Raw genomic sequence first — 19,152 nt, 5'->3', positions numbered from 1 at the left:
TTAAAAATTTTAAATAAACAAAGCGTAAAGCAAATACATCATTTGGTAAAGCTTGGTACTGGATGGTTTTAAGAAGCCCATATTCATATATGTATATATACACACAAATGCGTGTAAATAACAGTAGGAACAATAATAGGTGAAGAAAATGAAAGCTAACATCCACGCACTTATTATGTAGCAGGCACTCTTCTAAGTGTGTGTGCTTCTCTACTCCTAAGAACAACCTCAGGGGATAGATTCTACTTATATTTCTACCTAATATTATCTATCTGTTACTATTTTACTACTATTACAGTCTATTATTCATTTTACAGATGAGGAACTAAAGCAGAGAGAGGTGAAGTTGGCCTAAGGTTATAAAGCTAGTAAATAATGAAAGTAAGATATGAAGCTGGGATTCATGTTCTAGGGTTTACAGCTTAATAACTATGTTATTGTTGTTAAGTCATTCTCTATTCTTTTCAGTATTCATTTCCAATGTTATTTCTATATGCTGGAAATGAAAAACACTTTTTAACCCATGACCATAAAAAGATGCATACACACACACATATTTCTGTGTAGCTCAAACTGATTATAAAGATGCCGAGGGGTGCATGGGTGGCTCAGTCGTTAAGCGTCTGACTCGATTCTGGCTCAGGTCATGATCTCGTCGTTTTTGAGTTTGAGCTCCACGCTGGGCTCAGCACTGACAAGCATGGCAAGCCTGCTTGGGATTCTCTCTCTCCCTTTCTCTCTGCCCCTCCCCCTGCTCGTGCTGGCTCTCTCTCAAAATAAATAAATAAATATTAAAAAAAGATGTTGACAGGGGTGCCTGCCTGGGTGGCTCAGTTGGTTAAGCGTCTGACTTCAGTTCAGGTCATGATCTCATGGTTCATGGGTTTGAGCCCCACGTCAGGCTCTGTACTGACAGCTCAGAACCTGAAGCCCGCTGCAGATTGTCTCCCCGTCACTCTGCCCCTCCCCCGCTTGCTCTCTCTCTCTCTCTCTCAAAAATAAATAAACATTAAAAAAAAAAAAAAGATGCTCATAGGGGTGCCTGTGTGGCTCAGCTGGTTAAGTATCCAACTTTGACTCAGGTCATGAACTCACCGTTTGTGAGTTTAAGCCCCAAATCGGGCTTTGTGACAGCTCTGAGCCTGGAGCCTGCTTTGGATTCTGTGTTTCCATCTCTTTCTCTGCCCCACCGCTGCTTGCATTCCGTCTCTCAAAAATGAATAAATGTTAAAAAAATATATATTAGAAAATAAAAAAAATTAAAAAAGATACTGAAAGAATTCTAGGAATGTCTTGAAAACAGTGGCATCCCAACTACTCTAAATTTATCAATTTACATGTTTCAGGTTTGGTATTTTTTAGATCATCATTTCATAGTCAAATATTATTCTTTAATAGTCCTAAGATAACATATATTTAGAATCCTAAATAAGTTATATAGAGAAGCATATATGATGTAATTCTACCATCTCTCTCTCTCATTAAAGGCAAAATTCCATTACTTGGCTTCAGGTCTGAAAACTAATATTAAGAGTTTTCAATAAGTCATTCTGCCAAGAAATTCAATTTCAATTATTATTATTATTATTTTTTGGTCTCTCAGTAGGAGTTTTTTTTTTTAAAAGCCCAGAGGTAATATTTATACAATAATAAAAATATTTTGTATAGGACTGTTTATACCACAAAATAAAAGAAGGGGAATTGGCATTCTCAGTCATTAAATATTTATAAGCATTAAGTGCTAATCACACTTTGTCCCCAGTACCACTGTTACCAGTTCTTGAAAATGTCTTTTCTCCATCTATAGCCACATTCTCAATGTTATCATCTACTAACCTACAGAATATGAATTCAGAAATTATGCAAATAAAGGGGCGCCTGGGTGGCTCAGTCTGTTAAGCTTCCAACTTCAGCTCAGGCCATGATCCCGTGGTTTGTGAGTTTGAGCCCCGCATTGGGCTCTGTGCTGACAGCTCAGAGCCTGGAGCTGCTTCAGATTCTGTGTCTCCCTCTTTCTCTGCCCCTCCCCTGCTCACACTCTGTCTCTATCAAAAATAAACAAACACTAAAATAAAAATAAATATGAAAAAAGTTCTTGCTTTCAAAGAGTTCACTGTCTAGCAGGGGAAAGAGACAAGTAAACAAAAATTATCTATAATACCTAAGTACTTTAATAAAGGTAATTAAAACATAAAGATCAGGGGAGATGAAAGGGTGGCTGGTGCACTTTTAACAGCAAACCTGAAACACGATGAAGGAGACAGCAGTGGAGACTGCTGTTTCAAGAAAACCTGTCTTGAAGGGAGGATGATAGCTAGGGGCACAGGTTCTAGAGAAGGTTTTAAGATAGAGACGTAACTTAGCATCAACTATTCTGGACTACTTTCCTTGCTTCATTCCTCCCTTAGCAATGAAATCTCAGTTTGAATATAAGAAGCAAGTCATCGAACATTTCTAAGCCTCGAATGAGACAGATGTTTAAGAACTCTAAATTATAAAGGAAACAAATAAATTATCTCAAATTCTTTCTAGACCTAAAATTCTATGATTTCATGACTATGATTATCCGATCTGTTTAAATTCGAAGGTAAATCATAAAATATTCACCATGCAAAAAAGAAAAACTAAGACCAATTAAGGGATGAACTAGTTCATACAAGTGCATTCTACTATTTTTTCAAAACTGTTAAAACAATTCCTCTTCCGACCATCAGTAAAATTTTCACAAAAGACAGTGCCTTTTTATCAGTTGATAAAGTGCTTCTTGCTCTCAAACCTGTAGACTTCTAAACAATCAACAAGCAAACTATTTCGTGAGAACAGAAGTAAACTGCTTAAAAGCCCATAGCTTAGACTTGTAAAAGTTATCTTCTAAAAAGAAGATGTTTATGGAAATACGTGCATTACATTCTTTCTACAATGTATTTGTTCATTATCTTCACTTTAAAATGTTAATGTACAGATTGAAATTCATAAACAGTTTTGTTTAAAATAAAAAAACTAGCTAAGATTAGATCTTCATAGTAATATGCCTTCTTTCCACTATTACACATTCTGAAATTTAGAACAAGGTTTCCCTTACCTGATATGGACATGGAATGTGATATTCTCTGCAGCGTTCTTGTATCCATGTTGTTTCCCAGATGCCACGGTAAGCTTGCTCATAAAAGTAGCATCCAATTACAACCAAGAGTGGTACGAGATAGAGAATGCTGAAAACACCAATCCGGATCATAAACTTCACCAATTTATCTTGGTTCTCCTTTTCTAATGGAATTTCAATTCGAACTCTGTTTAAGGATATAATGCCAGCTAAGAGGAGAGAAACTCCAACTACCACATACAGGCAGAGGGGAGCAAGAACAAAATATCTCAATGCATCAACATCGTAGAGGCCAACAAAACACACGCCACTGATATTGTCACCTTCAATTTTATTCATCGCTAAAAGGATGATAGTTAGAGTTCCGGGGATGCCCCATGCACTGGCATGAAATAGCAATGCTTTCTTCTCAATAGCTTCACTACCCCACTTTGGCACAGCTGCCAAGAACCATGTGATGGTAAGAATTACCCACCAAACACTGCCAGCCATAGTAAAAAAATAGAGTACCATAAAAAGCATGGTACAGGCTTTATTATGAGATCCTTGTGTCACTGTGGAAGCCTTATACTGTGAAGGGCTAGATGCATTGCAGGCTACTCGGTCCTCAAGCAAAAACCCAATGAAGAAAATTAATGATACCATCATGTAGCAGACTGCATAAAATATAATAGGTCTTTCAGGATAACGGAATCTTGTGACATCAATCAAAAAAGTTAAAAAAGTAAACAACGTGGCAGAGAGGCAAATGATTGAAATCAATCCTATGAAGTATCGAGCAAACGAAAGTTCTTCTCTCCTAAAGTACATATTTGGACAAGGAGGTGAACAATCACGCACGTGTAAAAAAGAATAACCAAGATCAGGATCAATTTTCAATTCTCGAGGACACCAAAAACCATAGTCCCTCTGCACTGCCACTGGAGCTCCTTCAGTAGGATCACCAGCTAAATTCAGATCCACAAGTCGAGGATATGGCTCATCACAATCTGGGAACCTAAAAAACAAAACAAAACAAGATGAGAACCATTTTCACTTACTGGGAAATCTATGGATACCAAACAATTTGGATTTCCAAATTTAGTACTCATGACCTTATTCATTCTTATATCCTTAGAGTACAATCACATTAAGTAGGAATAAAGTGAATGTTGGTATCTTGTTTATGGGTCATACAACTAGATTTTCCATTGTTGATCAAAAAAGGATATGGTTTGGGGTGCCTAGGTGGCTCAATCAGTTGAGCGTCCGACTTCGGCTCAGGTTATGATCTCATGGTTCATGGGTTTGAGCCCCACGTCAGGCTCCGTGTTGACAGCTCGGAGATTGAAGCCTGCTTTGGATTCTGTGTCTCCTTCTCTCTCTGCCTCTCCCCAACCCCCCACTGACACTCTGTTTCTCTCTCTCAAAAAACTAAGTAAAAACTTAAAAAAATTTTTTTTAAACTATATGGTTTTATACTTAATTTTGTTTTGACTTCAAAAACAGTACTTTTTTAAAGTTTATTATCTTTTTAGTAACCGCTATACCCAACATGGGGCTCAGACTCATGACTCCTGAGATCAAGAGTCCCATGCTCTTCTGACTGAGCCAGCCAGGTTCCCCAAACAGTACTCTTTATTACAATAGTCTAACATAGCTATCAATAAGTAACACTATATAAAGAAACTATTTCTGACATTATCTATTTATTATCTCCACTACTACCGTAACTACTAGAATTTTAGTTCTGTAAGAACCAAGACTATATTTTGTTCACTACTCATCTTCAGCATCTAGACTAGTGCCTAGCACAGGGGACACATCCAATTAACATTTGTTGAGTTAATGACTGTTGAAGAAATATATACATATAGACCTAACCCAAGTAATTAGAAATATGACTAGGAGCAGTGTGGAAGACAGACTTGGGCAAAAATGGGAGCAGAGATACTAGCTGAGCCAGAATGAAAACCAGCTAAGGTAGGGGCACCTGGCTGGCTCAGTCAGTAGAACATGCAACTCTTGATCTTGGGGTTAAAAGTTCAAGACCCACACTGGGTGTAGATATTACTTAAAAATAACAAAATCTTAAAAAAATAACATAAAACAAAGACAGATAAGGCAGTGGGAATGAGACAGACATGAAACTGGTTAGATAAAAGCAACAGTTTGTAACTGATTGGATGCAGAAGCTAAAGTCAATGAAGGAGAAACAGAAGATAACTTATAGAGAATTAAAAAACGAGCAAAGGAATAAATCAATTTCAGGTCTGTTGAAACTGAGGAATTTAAGACAAATGCAGGTTAGAATTTCCAAAATGGATGCTAGATACGCAGATTTGGAACTCAGCAGAAGAGTCAAGTCTAAGATTTAGGTATAGGAGTCATTAGCAGATGAGTAAGAGTTAAAATGAGTGAGATGAGATCATCCAGGGAAAGCACATAGAATAAAAATGAATAGGTACAGAACTCTGTGAAGCACCAATATTTAAGGTGTAGAAAGAGGAACAGGATCCAAAAAAAAAAAAAAATTGAGAATAACTGGTCTGAGAAGTAGCCGACCACAATAGTTCATACATGAAGGCCTACATGATTTTCATGAAAAGAGGGCAAGCTGAGGTTGAGGGGAATATAGAATAAAGGCAAAATATGGGTTTGAAGCAAGAGATATAGATTTGGCAGAGATGCTGAGAGCAATAAACAAATTATTCTGTTGATCAAACTGGAAATTTACCAAAGACAAACAGCAAATAGAACGGCTATGGTTGGCATCATTAAATATATGGCATAATTAATCTGTTAGAAATTGATTCAATGGATCCAGCTGGGGATCTGAACAAGTTTAGTAGAAGGAATGAATTGAAATTGCTAGCAAGAATGTTATTACAAGTGATGGGGCACAAAGCTTAAGCTAAGTAAGGAAATAAATTAGATTAGGAAGAGGGATATGAGGAAGGGGAAATAAAAATCCAAAGTCTGGGAGTGTCAATTAAGTTCAAGAACAGCAGGAACAAGGATTTGAGCAATGCAGAAGAATGAAAGGTTGTTAGGGGCTCTGGGTGGCTCAGTCGGTTGAGCGTCCAACTTCAGCTCAGGTCATGATCTCGTGGTTGAGGAATTTGAGCCCCGCATCTGGCTCTGTGCTGACAGCTCAGAGCCTGGAGCCTGCTTCGGATTCTGTGTCTCCCTCTCTTTCTGTCCCTCCCTCGCTCATGCTCTGCCTCTGTCTCAAAAATAAACAAACAGGGGCGCCTGGGTGGCGCAGTCGGTTAAGCGTCCGACTTCAGCCAGGTCACAATCTCGCGGTCCGTGAGTTCGAGCCCCGCGTCAGGCTCTGGGCTGATGGCTCGGAGCCTGGAGCCTGTTTCCGATTCTGTGTCTCCCTCTCTCTCTGCCCCTCCCCTGTTCATGCTCTGTCTCTCTCTATCCCAAAAATAAATAAAAAAAACGTTGAAAAAAAAATAAAAAAAAAAAAATAAACAAACAGTAAAAAAAATTAAAAAAAAAAAAAAAAAAAAAAAAAGAATGAAAGGTTGTTATGAAAGACCACTGTGCCAGACTTTAAGGTTTCAGAGTTAGTCATAGTCAATCCCAGACAACAGTGAGGACATAAAATAGATTTAATCCCAACAAAACAAAGAAATAAAGATAATAATGAGATGTCTATACTTGTATACAAACTGTTAATATAAAAGACTACTAAACAGTGGGAGTTAATTACAAGAAACAAAATAGGGTTCTTGCCCAAGCAATTCATAGCTGTTATAAACACCAAGAAATTAACAGACTTCTAAAAGAGGAACTATAAACACTACCACATTCTTGGGGAGAAGGTGGATGAATGGTTACATGGGGCTAGATAAAAAAACAGGTTAAACATGTGGGAAACAGAATAAACAAATACAAGAAAGCAAAATGTCCGTGAACTGACTAGGAGAAACTAATATATGTTTTATTTCTTAAGTTTTTCAAATGCCAAATGAGAGTAACAAATCCTGCTATTAACCTACCTCCAAGGGCCATTGTTAGATGGTAAACAAAATTAATTTTAAACACGAAGGAAAAAAGAATGTTCACTGCAGCATTATTGATAACAGCAAACACCCAGAAATAAGTGACCATCAACAGGAAATGGCCAAATTACCCTAGAATATTAATACCATTATGTAGCAATTAAAAGGAATGAACCAAACCTACAGATACAACTATATACACATATAAAAAAAATTAATGTTGTTTATAGATATGTATATATGTAGCAAGAGTATAAAAACAAATATAGGAATGATTAACAACACAATCATTATTACCTCATCTCTGAGGAGGAAAGAAGGGAATGAAATCAAGATAGGTACCAAGAAAGGAACTTTCAACTCTATCTGTATTGTTTTATTTGAGGGGTAAAAAAAAAAAAAAAAGTGACTGAGGCAAGTAGCACAAAATGTTAAGACTGGATAAAGTTAGACAACAATAGGTCCATACCCATTTATCTTACTATTCTTTATCCTCGAAATACTTCACAATACAGAAAGGTACATTATCATATAAGAAATACAGTATTACTGTACACATTATTACTCTCATATAAATCTGTAAGACTGTCTAGTAAACATCTTCCAATCTTTAGAAAATGCTTACAATCTATATTTGGAAGTGATCTGAAAAGTATCTGACATTTTCTGATTCTGGTTTGCTAATACATGACAGAAAAGCAGAGTTGACAGAACTTCTTTAGTCATTAACACATTTAAATCATATGGATACTTAATTTCCATTAAATCATCATTAAAGACATTTAATGGTGAGGTAATGAATGATTATTTTCTTCTCTATATTTTCTAACTGCATTACTCATACTTGTATAACCAGAAATTTTTTGAGGAAAAAAATTGTCTTGTTTTTCTTCATTCTTTTAAAAAATTTCTTCACAGAAACGTTTTTTCTTTTCTACCTTTTTCATTTAGTGATTCCAAGTCCCTAAGGAAATGAACAGTTCAGAGGTCATGAAACCTCTGTTCAAAATTAAAACTAATATATGCTACATTTCAAAAGTTTTAAAAACCTGATGAACTAGAAGACAGGTAATTTTAACATACTGCAGCATACCATAAGTAATGATCTATGAAAATCTGATTTTCGCACCTACTGCATTCCATATCTTCAGGCCAAGGAACACCAAACATCTCCATGAGCTCCGAACACTCACTGTAAGCCCGTTGACACAGCCTACGACAGGGAAGTGTGACACGTCCATATTCCATACAAATAGGAGCATAGAGTGCACAAAGAAATGGCCGAAAATCCCGAGAACAATCCAGATTCACCATTGGGTGGAATGGCTAGGAAAAAGTTAAAATTGAATAATTAGAGAAGGAGTTGTATACAAGTTAAAGTTTACTATATAAAATATTACAAGATTCTTTTTTTTTTCCATTTTAAAAATGTCTGGAGGTTATTAAAATTTTCTGAAAAAAAGATTTTGTTTTTCTAAACAAAATCCTCTTAGCTATATCCCTGAAGAGTCTGAATTGGTTAAGACTGAGTTATATCTCAGAATCTAAATTTTAATTCTTAAAGGTGATATTAATGAAGAGGCAGGGCTCAGAATCACATTATGATCCATTTTACATATGAAAATAAAAATTCATGAAAGATATGCCAAATGCTCAAAAAAGTGATTACTGCTTGGCGACAGGATTTTAAGAAATTTTGATTTTCTTCTTTTCATGTATTTCAATTTCTACATTTTCTTCAACTAACAAGTATCAACAGAGAGCAGACAAAAGTTAAAAGAGGAAAGGGAGAGGGGGTGGAGGAAGAGAAGTAGTTATACATAGCAGTAGTTATTTTGAGCGTAAGGGAGAGGGAAGAATCTCTCACATTTGTCCATATTTTCTCGTTCTTGTTACATTAAAAATTTTATAGAGAGTTCTTTGAACTCTGGTATCGCATAATGTAAGCAGAAATAACACTGTAAGCTGATATTAAGGAAACAAAAGGAAAAAATAGCGGCGCAAACATAAAACCATGTTAAAATAATTATAACCACAAGAATAGATCAAATATCCCAATAAATGTGCACCTGGGTTTTTGACTATCAAATACATTTCCCACTTATTTATACAATAATTTCAGAGTCATTGCTGATTTTGATCTGGTAACACATATTTTCACCACTAAGCCTTTCTACTGAGTACGAATCAATTTCTACATTGATATATAATATTTTCCAAAGGTCCGCCATACACAATGCAGTCAGAAAACCAAGAGTCACTTAAGAAAACTGATGTCAAAGAAGTTAACTGTATAATGAATGTGGTAACCAACAAATAACAATAAACTGTATATGGCCATCACTTCCATGAATGAAGGAATAGTTTATGTTATACCAATGTTTCCATCAAGAACAATTTTAAAATACAGAAAGAAAGTTTAAAAACACCTATTTAAAGCTACTGAAGAACTGCTGAAGTAAAAGAACTAAAAGAACCAAGAATACAGAGAGCAGGGAAACATGGAGAGGTGGCCTGATAAATGCAGCCACTTTTCCAAGGAGGTATTTGTTGAAATTGGGCATAAGGCAAGAGGCCGTGAATCAGGCTTTGACTGGGCTGGTGCTAGTAAACGGAGAAACCAGCAGAACTGTGGTGGTCTTACAAGGCTACAAACAAAATTCAAAACAAAAGGAATAACACACAGGTGAGAAGGGCAAGTGCCAAGGATAGAGTCTGACACAGAGCCAATTTTCCCTTCAAGAAATTTGAAAATTCTGAAGCTGCATAAGGAAGGACACTAAGAAGCTAAGCAGAAAACCTCTGAAAAGCAGAGTGGAGATTTTGGCAGTTTTACATGCTGGATTAGAGTTCAAGTTCTGCCAGGGGAACTGAACATACCAGACTCAGCCTCTGAATGGCTATACTCGAGTTGCAGGAGCAAATTAGAGGGAGGCAGAGACCTGCCAAAACTGTAACCCAGCCTCAACTCAGCTCACTTCCTGATGGAAGTAAGGTGATCTCCCATTTATCTGCTTATCAGAAGAAAGGGTGAACCTCCTCTGGAGCTATATGACATCATCTGGAACCTCACCAATATTTTGTAATATCTAACACTCAATAAAAAATTACTAGGCATTTCTAAAAACAGGACCACATTGGGCACTTGGGTGGCTCAGTCGGTTGAACAGCCAACTTAGGCTCAGGTCATGATCTTATGGTTAGTGAGTTTGAGCCCTGCATCGGGCTCTGTGCTGACAGCTAGGAGCCTGGAGCCTGTTTCAGATTCTGTCTCCCTCTCTCTCTGCCCCTTCCCAGCTCATGCGCTCTTTCTCTCTCAAAAATAAACATTAAAAAACAAAACAAAACAAAACAAAAACAGGACCATACGATTAAAACCCAGAAAAAAAATTACATTGATTTGGTGACCCAGCTATTGATCTTAATACACAAGACTGTATATAATTACATCAAATATATTCAGGAAAACAAAAATGTATTTTATCAGAAACCAAAATCTATTATAAAAGGAATCAAATGGAAATTCTATAACTGAAATATACAATCTGAAGAACTCATTAGATCAGAAGACAGAATTGGCAAAATGGAACACTAGACAATAGGAAATATTCAAACAGAAGCACACAGACCAAAAAAATACTGAAAAAATACATAAAATAAGAGACATGTAAAACATGGAAAAGTCTAAGATATGCATACCTGGAACCTCAGAAGGAGGGGAGAGAGAGAATGTGCAGAGGCAATATATAAAAAGATGATGACTGAGAATTTTCTATAACTAATTGAAGACAACAACCTACAGATTCAAAAACTTTTACAAACCCCAAGGATAAATACAAGAAAATCACACCTAGGCAAATGTTATCTCAATTGTTGAAAACAGAAGAAAAATATCTAAAAAGCAGCCAGTGTTAAAAAAGACAACTTACTTTTAACAGAGGAACAGTTAACATTCAGAGGTTGCTTTGGAAAACCATAAATCAATAGAACTTAAAGAGCTAAGAAAATAGAACTGCAAACCCATAATTCTATAGCCAGCAAAAATATCCTTCATAAATGAAGGCAAAGTAAAGACATTTTCAGACAGACAAAAATGGGAGAAAATAGGTCACCAGCAAACCTGCACTACAAGGAATACTCAACAGTTCTTTAGACAGAAGGAAAACGATCAAAGATGAAACCTCCAGAAGTACTTAAAAGAAACAAAAGGGGTGAATATGTGGGAAAATATAAATGAATACTCCTTGTACCAATAACAAAATAATGCCTTAAAATACATACAACCCACAGGTATATTAATATATAATAATCAAATGGAAAAGATGGGAGGCCAGAGGAACACTAATGGGGTAGTGGTTTAAACAATGATTTTTATTAGAATATTATATAAGTCATGGGTACATATCAATTTCTATGATAAGCAATAAAAAAATGCACAACATGGTAAAAGAGAGGCAAACAGAGTAACACAAAAGGCAGCAAAACTGGAGAGAGAAAGAAACACAAAACAGTCTGGACATATTGAAATCAAATAGTAAGATAGTACATATTAACCCAAGTATATCAGTAATTACTTTAAATATACGTGGACTAAAAACTCTAAGTAAAAGACTTAAGAGTTTTGGACTAGGTAAAAACAAAAACAGGAAAAAAAACCCCAACTATGCTGTTAACAAAAGACATTTTTCAATATAAGCAAATGGCTTAAAAATAAAAGAAAGAGGGGCTCCTGGGTGGCTCAGTCAGTTGAGTGTCCAACTTCAGCTCAGGTGTCATGATCTCACAGGTTTGTGAGTTTGGGCCCCGTATCGAGCCCTGTGCTATCAGCTCAGAGCCTGGAGCCTGCTTCGAATTCTGTGTCTCCCTCTCTCTCTGCCCCTCCCTCACTCACACTCTGTCTCTCTCTGCCTCTTAAAAATAAATTTAAAAAAATTTTTTTTAAATAAGTAAAAGAAAAGTAAATGGTAATGGAAGAATTAGCCAAAAGAAAGAGTAGATTTTATGACAAGTGTTCCCAGAGATAAAGAGCATTTCATAAGACAAAGAATCAATTCACTGATCCTAAAAAGCAAATCTAAACATATATGCACCACTTAACATAGCTTCAAAATATTTTAATCAGAAATAGACAAAATAAAAGGGAAAATGTACAAACCCACACTCTGAGCGAAAGACTGATACACTTCTTTCAGTAAGTGACAGAAGAGTGAGGCAAAAATTCTGTAAGAATACAGAAAACCTAAACAAGCCAACTACAAATTTGATCTACATATTTATAATCATGATGCCCAACAATGACTGGATCCTATTTAACACACACATGGAATCTATCAAAATTGACCATATTCTAGATCCTAAAAATCATGCCACAACAAAACAGAGAACTAAAATCATTCATAGAAGGTTCTATGACTAAAATGTAATTAAGGTAGAAAAAAGTTACAGAAAAAGCCCAAACCCACTGTTTGAAATAGCAGACAACAAGCTTGTAAATAACTCATAATCAACAAAAGGAATCATAATTGAAATTTAAATTGTACAATTATATAGATTATATAGAGAAGTAAATAAAAACAATAAAATAACAGCAAAAGCTGTACTGAGAAGAAATTTACAAGCCGATATACACATATAAGAAACTAAGAAAGCCTGAAAACAAGCAATGATATTAGCACCATCTCCAGAAGCTAGAAAAAGAGTGGCCAAACTTAGAGAATATAGAAGACAGACAATAATTAGGAAAAGAAAAGGGAGGGAAAAAAAAAAAAAGCCAAAATCTCAAATTACCAATATCAGAAATGGAGGAGAGAACATTACTAGAAAAATAATGTAGATATCATAAATAATAAATTTGATATGTTAGATGAAATAAACAAATGCCTTGGGAAAAAATTAAAATTTACCAAAACTCAAAGAAAATCCAGTCTTCTATCTACAAAGAAATTTAATCCATTATTAGCAATGGTCCCCCCCCCCAAAGAAACCTCTAAGTTATGACGACTTCACTAGAAAAATGTATCAAACATCAAAGCAAGAAGTTGCAGTAATCATACACAAACTCTAAAAAAGGAAAAAAAGGAACCTTTCCCAATTCATCTTATGAAACCAGAGTAATTTTTATAACAAAACCCAACGGGACTACCTAAGAAGGAAAATTATTCTTCATGACCATAGATGTAAAAATCATATCCCAGTATCAGTAAATTAATCCATAATATATAAAAAATCAATATACCACACTAAATGCACTTTTTCCCCAAGGATTAACATCTGAAAAACCAGTTAATGTAATTAATGTCATTAACTGAAAAAGGGGGGGTAGGGGCGCCTGGGTGGCTCAGTCGGTTAAGCGGCCGACTTCGGCTCAGGTCATGATCTCGCGGTCTGTGAGTTCGAGCCCCGCGTCAGGCTCTGTGCGGACAGCTCAGAGCCTGGAGCCTGTTTCAGATTCTGTGTCTCCCTCTCTCTGACCCTTCCCGTTCATGCTCTCTGTCTCAAAAATAAATAAACGTTAAAAAAAAATTAAAAAAAAAAAAAGAAAAAGGGGGCGTAATCACATGATCCATTAAATAGCTGTAGTAAAAGTATTAGATGAAATTCAACATCCATTTATTATGAACTCTTAAAAGACTAAGAAATTTCCTCAAATCTTATGTCAAGTATATACATCAAACCACAGAAAACCTCATACTTGTTGGTAAATTATTGAAGGCTTCCTGAGATCAAAGATGAGACAAAAATAACTGTTACCACTATCTTATTTAACACTGTATTGAAAGTCCTCACCAAGGCAGTAAAAACATAGGAATAAAAGGTAAAAGAATTAGAAAGCAAGAAATATAAAAATTAAAGTATATGGATCAGAAAGAAACTATCATTCATAGAGGACTTGTGTTCTAGTTACCAAACTTTTATCTCTGTTCCACATTCACTCTTCAATATCAATGCTCTATGATAATAGATGGGATTTATGTCACCACTTCTCCTTTACAGTAAGCATGTGTTTAAACTTTCTCAATAAAGAGTGTTAGAGGAACACTGCAGGACAAAGGGGGCTTCCTTGTTGGTTGTGGCTGCTGCGCAGTCAGGCAGCAATGCAAATGTAAAGAAATCTATGGTGCTGTGTCCCAGCCATGTGCCCAGAAAGGTCTCTTAGTAAGTAGCCTCACAATCACGACATAGCCTAGTGACACCCTTCCTGCAGCCCTTCCAATATGGACACTGAATGCTTGAGGCCTCCTACCTGCGGCAGTGCCTTGACTCCCTCTATCTACTCAACCACCAGCTAACACTTGCCTATGTATGCCCTGAAGAACTGCTTCTTGCTTGCCCAGCAACCATGGACCAGCTCTGGCCCAGGCAACCCAGTGAACGTCTCTGCCATCCACTGAGTTGCAACTACATCATCTACAATTAAGGTCTGAGCCTTGGTGTTTGGAAGTCCCTTCCAAGATTGTCCCTCTGCCCTAGAGAGCCCTACTGAGCTCTCTCTATATTTTATAAATACTCTCCTATAATGGCTTATTTTTATTATACTTCCCTTATTTAAATCATTGAGTGTGTCTGCCTTTTTTTTTAACTTTTTTTTTTTAATGTATATTTTTGAGAGAGAGAGAGAGAGGCGGGGGAGGGGGGGGGATGAGTGCCAGAGGGGAAGAGAGGGAGACACAGAATTTGAAGCAGGCTCCAGGCTCTGAGCTGTCAGCACAGAGCCCGATGTGGGGGCTCGAACTCATGAAATACAAGATCATGATCTGAGCCAAAGTTGAACGCTTAACCAACTGAGCCACCCAGATGCCCCAAGAGTGTCTGTCTTCTAATAGAACCAGACTAATAAAAACCTGTCACAAAGAAAATCCAAAATAATCTATAAACCATTAGAATAAATGAATTTACTAGGAACGCTGGATACAAAGTCAATAAAGATAAAAGCTATGTTTCTACCTTTCAGGAATATACTAAAAATGAAATAAAAAAAAAAACAATTGAAATTAAGAAAAAACTTCAGTTTAAGACAATCAAAAGTACAGCATCCTATATTCAGGAATAAAGTTAACCAATGTGGTGCAAGACAGAAAACTACGACATGTTACTGAAAAAAACTGAAGACAACCTAACAAATAGACATCCTATATTCAGGAATTAGAGGACAATGTTGTTAAGATGGCAATAGTCCTTAAAGTGATCCAGAGATTCAATTTAAACCCTTAAAATGGCATATTTTTTTTTTTGCAAAAATGGAAAAGTTGATCCTAAAATTCCTATGGAATTGCAACAGAGTCTGAACAGATCAAAACAACCTTGAAAAAAAGAACAAAGTTGGTGTACTCATACTTTCCAATTTCAAAACTTAACATAAAGCTATAGTAATCAAAACACTCTGGTATTGGCAGAAGTCTAAACATGCAAAAGAATAAAGCTGGGGACCCTGTGTTATACCACATACAAAAATTAACTCAAAACTTGTAAAAGAAAATAGAGGTAAACCTTCATGACCTTGGATTTGGCAATGGTTTCTTAGATCTGACAACAAAAGCACAAGCACAAAAGAAAAAAAACCAGATATATCAGACTTCACCTAAACAGAATGCTTTCATATATTTCAGAACATTTTCAGTACACAGACAACTCACAAAATGGAAAAAAATATTTATAAGACATATATCTGATAAGAGTCTAGTATCCAGAATACATAAAGAACCCCACAACTCAACCAAAAGACAAACTAATTTTTTGAATGGGCAAAGAACTTGAAGAGACAAGAGACGTTTCTTTAAAGAAGTTAATGCAATGGCCAATAAACATGAAAAAATGTTCAATGTCATTAGGGAAATGTAAATCAAAATGACAATGAGATACTATATTACACCAAGATAGCTGTAATCTATAAACAAACAAATAAATGAATGAATAAATAACAAATGCTGACAAGGATATGGAGAAATCAGAACCCCCATGTGTTGCTGTGGGAATGCAAAATGATGCGACCACTATGGAAAACAATTTGGTGATTCCTTAAGAAGTTAAACATAGATTACCATATGACCCAGCAATTTTACTCCTAGGTATATACCCAAAAGAATTAAAAAATGATGCTCAAGGGAAAACTTGTATATGAATTTTCACAGAACATTATTTGTAATAGCCCTAGAGAGCAAAACAAAGCAAAAACAAGCAAAGAGAAGGAAAAAAGAAGAAAAATTGGGGCACCTGGGTGATCAGTCAGTTACGCGTCTGACTTCAGCTCAGGTCATCATTTCGTGCGTGGTCCAGGAGTTCAAGCCCTGCATCGGGCTCTGTGCTGACAGCTCAGAGCCTGAAGCCTGCTTCGGATTCTATGTCTCCCTCTCTCTCTGCCCCTCCCCAGCTCATGCGTGTGCACGCATGCTCTCTCTCTCTCAAAAACAAACATTAAAAAAATTAAAAAATTTAAAAAAAAAGAAAAAAATCAATAAAACTGGAAACAGTAAAATAGAGAAAAATCACTCAAATAAGAGCTGGTTCTTTGAAATTACCAATAAAATTGATTAGCTTCTGGCAAGATTATTTATTTATTTTGAGAGAGAGAAAGAGAGAGAGGGAGACAGTGTGTGTGTGTGTGTGTGTATGGGAGGGAGGGAGGGAGGGAGGGAGGAAGGGAGGGAGAGGGAGAGAGAGAGAGAGAATCCTGAGAAGGCTCTGCATTGACAGCATGGAGCCCAACGCGAGGCTTGAACTCTCACAAACCATGAGATCATGACCTGAGCAGAAATCAAGAGTTGGATGCTTTTAACCAACTAAACCACCCAGGTGCCCCTAGCAAGGCTATTAAATAAAAAGGAAAAACACAAATTACCAATACTAAGACTGGAAAAGAAGATGTCACTGAGGCTCCACAGGCATTAAAAAGGCAGTTGGGTGGGGGGGGGGGGGCCTGGGTGGCTCAGTCGGTTAAGTGACCAACTTCGGCTCAGGTCATGATCTCATGGTTGTGGGTTTGAGCCCCACATAAGGCTCTGTGCTGAACACTTGCTCGGAGCCTGGAGCCTGCTTCAGATTCTGTGTCTCCTTCTCTCTCTGCCCCTCCCCCAATTGTGTTCTGTCTCACTCTGTCCCTCAAAAATAAATAAATGTTAAGGAAAAAAAAATTTTTTAAATAAATAAAAAATAAAAATAAATAAAAATAAAAAGGCAATAAGGGAATATTACAAACAACTCTGTGCACATAAACTAGACGCCTTACATGAAGTAGACCAATTCTTCAAAGTCAGACTACCAAAACTCACTCAAGATGAAGCTGATAATCTGAATAGTCCTGTTAAGTACTAAAGAATTTGAATTTGTGGTTAAAAACCTCCAGAAAAGAAATGTCCAGGCCAGATGGTTTCATAGCTAAAATCTAACATTTAAAGAAATAGTAACACCAATTCTACATAATCTCTTCAAGAAAACAGCAGAGAAGGGAACACATCTCAACTAATTCTATGAAACAAGGGGTGTTTAATATTAAAACCAAACAAAGATAGCACAAAAGAAGAAACTACAGACCAGTATCTCTCATGAACATAAATGTAAAAATCCTTAAAAAACAGTAGCAAAGCAAATCCAAAAATATATTAAAAGCATTATATACCACAACCTAGTAGAGTTTCCTCCAGAAATTCAAGGCTGGCTCAATATTCAAAAACCAATTAATGTAATCCCAAATTACCAGGCTAAGAGAAAAATCGCATTGTCATACCAAATGATGCAGAAAAAGCACTCATGAGGGACACCTGGGTGGCTCAGTTGGTTGAGTGTCCAACTTCAGCTTGGGACATGATCTCACATTTCATGAGTTCAAGCCCCACATCGGGCTCACTACTGTCAGCACAGAGCCTGCTTCGGATTCTCTGTCTCCCTCTCACTGTCCCTCCCCTGCTTACACTCTCTCAAAAATAAATAAAATGTTAAAAAAAGAAAAAGAAAAAGAAAAAGCATTCATGATTTTAAGTTTTCAACAAACTAGAAATAGAGGATAATTTCCTCTTGATAAAGAACATCTACAAACACCCTGCAGCTATCATAATTAATGGTGAAACATGGATTCTTACTCCTAAGATTGGAAATAAGGGAAGGATGCCTATTCTTACCACTCTTATTCAACATGGGACTGGAAATCCTGCCAATACAATAAAGCAAGAAAAGGAGAGACTGGAAAAAGAAAACTGTTCCTATTTGCAGGTGACATTATTGTCTACGTAGAAAATCCCAAAGCATTTACAAAGAACACCTCTTTGAACTAGTGAGTTCAGTAAGGTTGCAGGACACAAGAAAAACATACAAAAACCCCAACTATTTCTATATAGATTTGCATTCCATATATAAAGAGCACATGAAAAACTAAAACAATACACTTATAACCACAAAAGAAAGAAAGAAAGAAAGAAAGAAAGAAAGAAAGAAAGAAAGAAAGAAAGAAAGAAAAAAAAAGAAAGAAAAAACACCTGCGTAGAAATTCAACAAAACATGTAAAGGACTTGTATGCAAAAAACCATAAAACGCTGATAAAAATAAATCAAGGAATATAAAAAAAAAGATATATACTTGTGTTAGTTTGCTAGGGCTACTGTAACAAAGTACCATAAGCTGAATGGCTTAAACAACAGAAATTCACTGTCTCATATATCTAAAAGCTAGAAGTCTGAATCAAGATGTCGACAGAACCATGTTTGCTCTGCAGATGCTAGAGAAGGATCTGCTCCAGGCCTCTCTCCTAGCTTTTGGTACCCTCAGATTGTGATAGCATAAATCTGATCTTCACATTGCTTTCCCCCTGTGCCTCTTCACATCATCCCTCCATGTGTGTCTGTGTCCAAATTTCCCTTTTCTAAGGATACCAGTCATAACTGAATTAGGGCCCCTTCCGACTCCAGTATGACCCCATTTTAACTAATTACACTTGTAATGATCCTACTTCCAAAAAAGGTCACATTCTGAGGTACTGGAGTTAGAACTTCATCATATGTTTTAGGGGGACTCAATTCAACCCATAACAACACTGTTCATGGTTTGAAGATTCAACATTAAAGATGC

The 19,152-nt window shown here is 36.3% G+C and overlaps 1 protein-coding gene across 1 annotated transcript in view; it reads right to left on the bottom strand.

Annotated features, from left to right (window-relative positions):
- Positions 1-19,152, bottom strand: part of FZD3 (frizzled class receptor 3) — an 85,222-nt gene that overhangs the window by 50,757 nt on the left and 15,313 nt on the right. The window contains exons 2-3 of the mRNA XM_032592872.1: positions 8,228-8,424; positions 3,083-4,100 (exon numbers count right to left, since the gene is read on the bottom strand). Of these exons, the coding sequence (XP_032448763.1) occupies positions 3,083-4,100; positions 8,228-8,424 (1,215 nt within the window). The remainder of the gene's footprint in view (positions 1-3,082; positions 4,101-8,227; positions 8,425-19,152) is intronic.

This window comes from Lynx canadensis, chromosome B1 (genome assembly GCF_007474595.2).
Source record: "Lynx canadensis isolate LIC74 chromosome B1, mLynCan4.pri.v2, whole genome shotgun sequence".
Taxonomy (NCBI): Eukaryota; Metazoa; Chordata; class Mammalia; order Carnivora; family Felidae; genus Lynx; species Lynx canadensis.
Note: the sequence above shows the minus strand (reverse complement) of the source record. Positions and strands in the feature narration are given on the sequence as shown.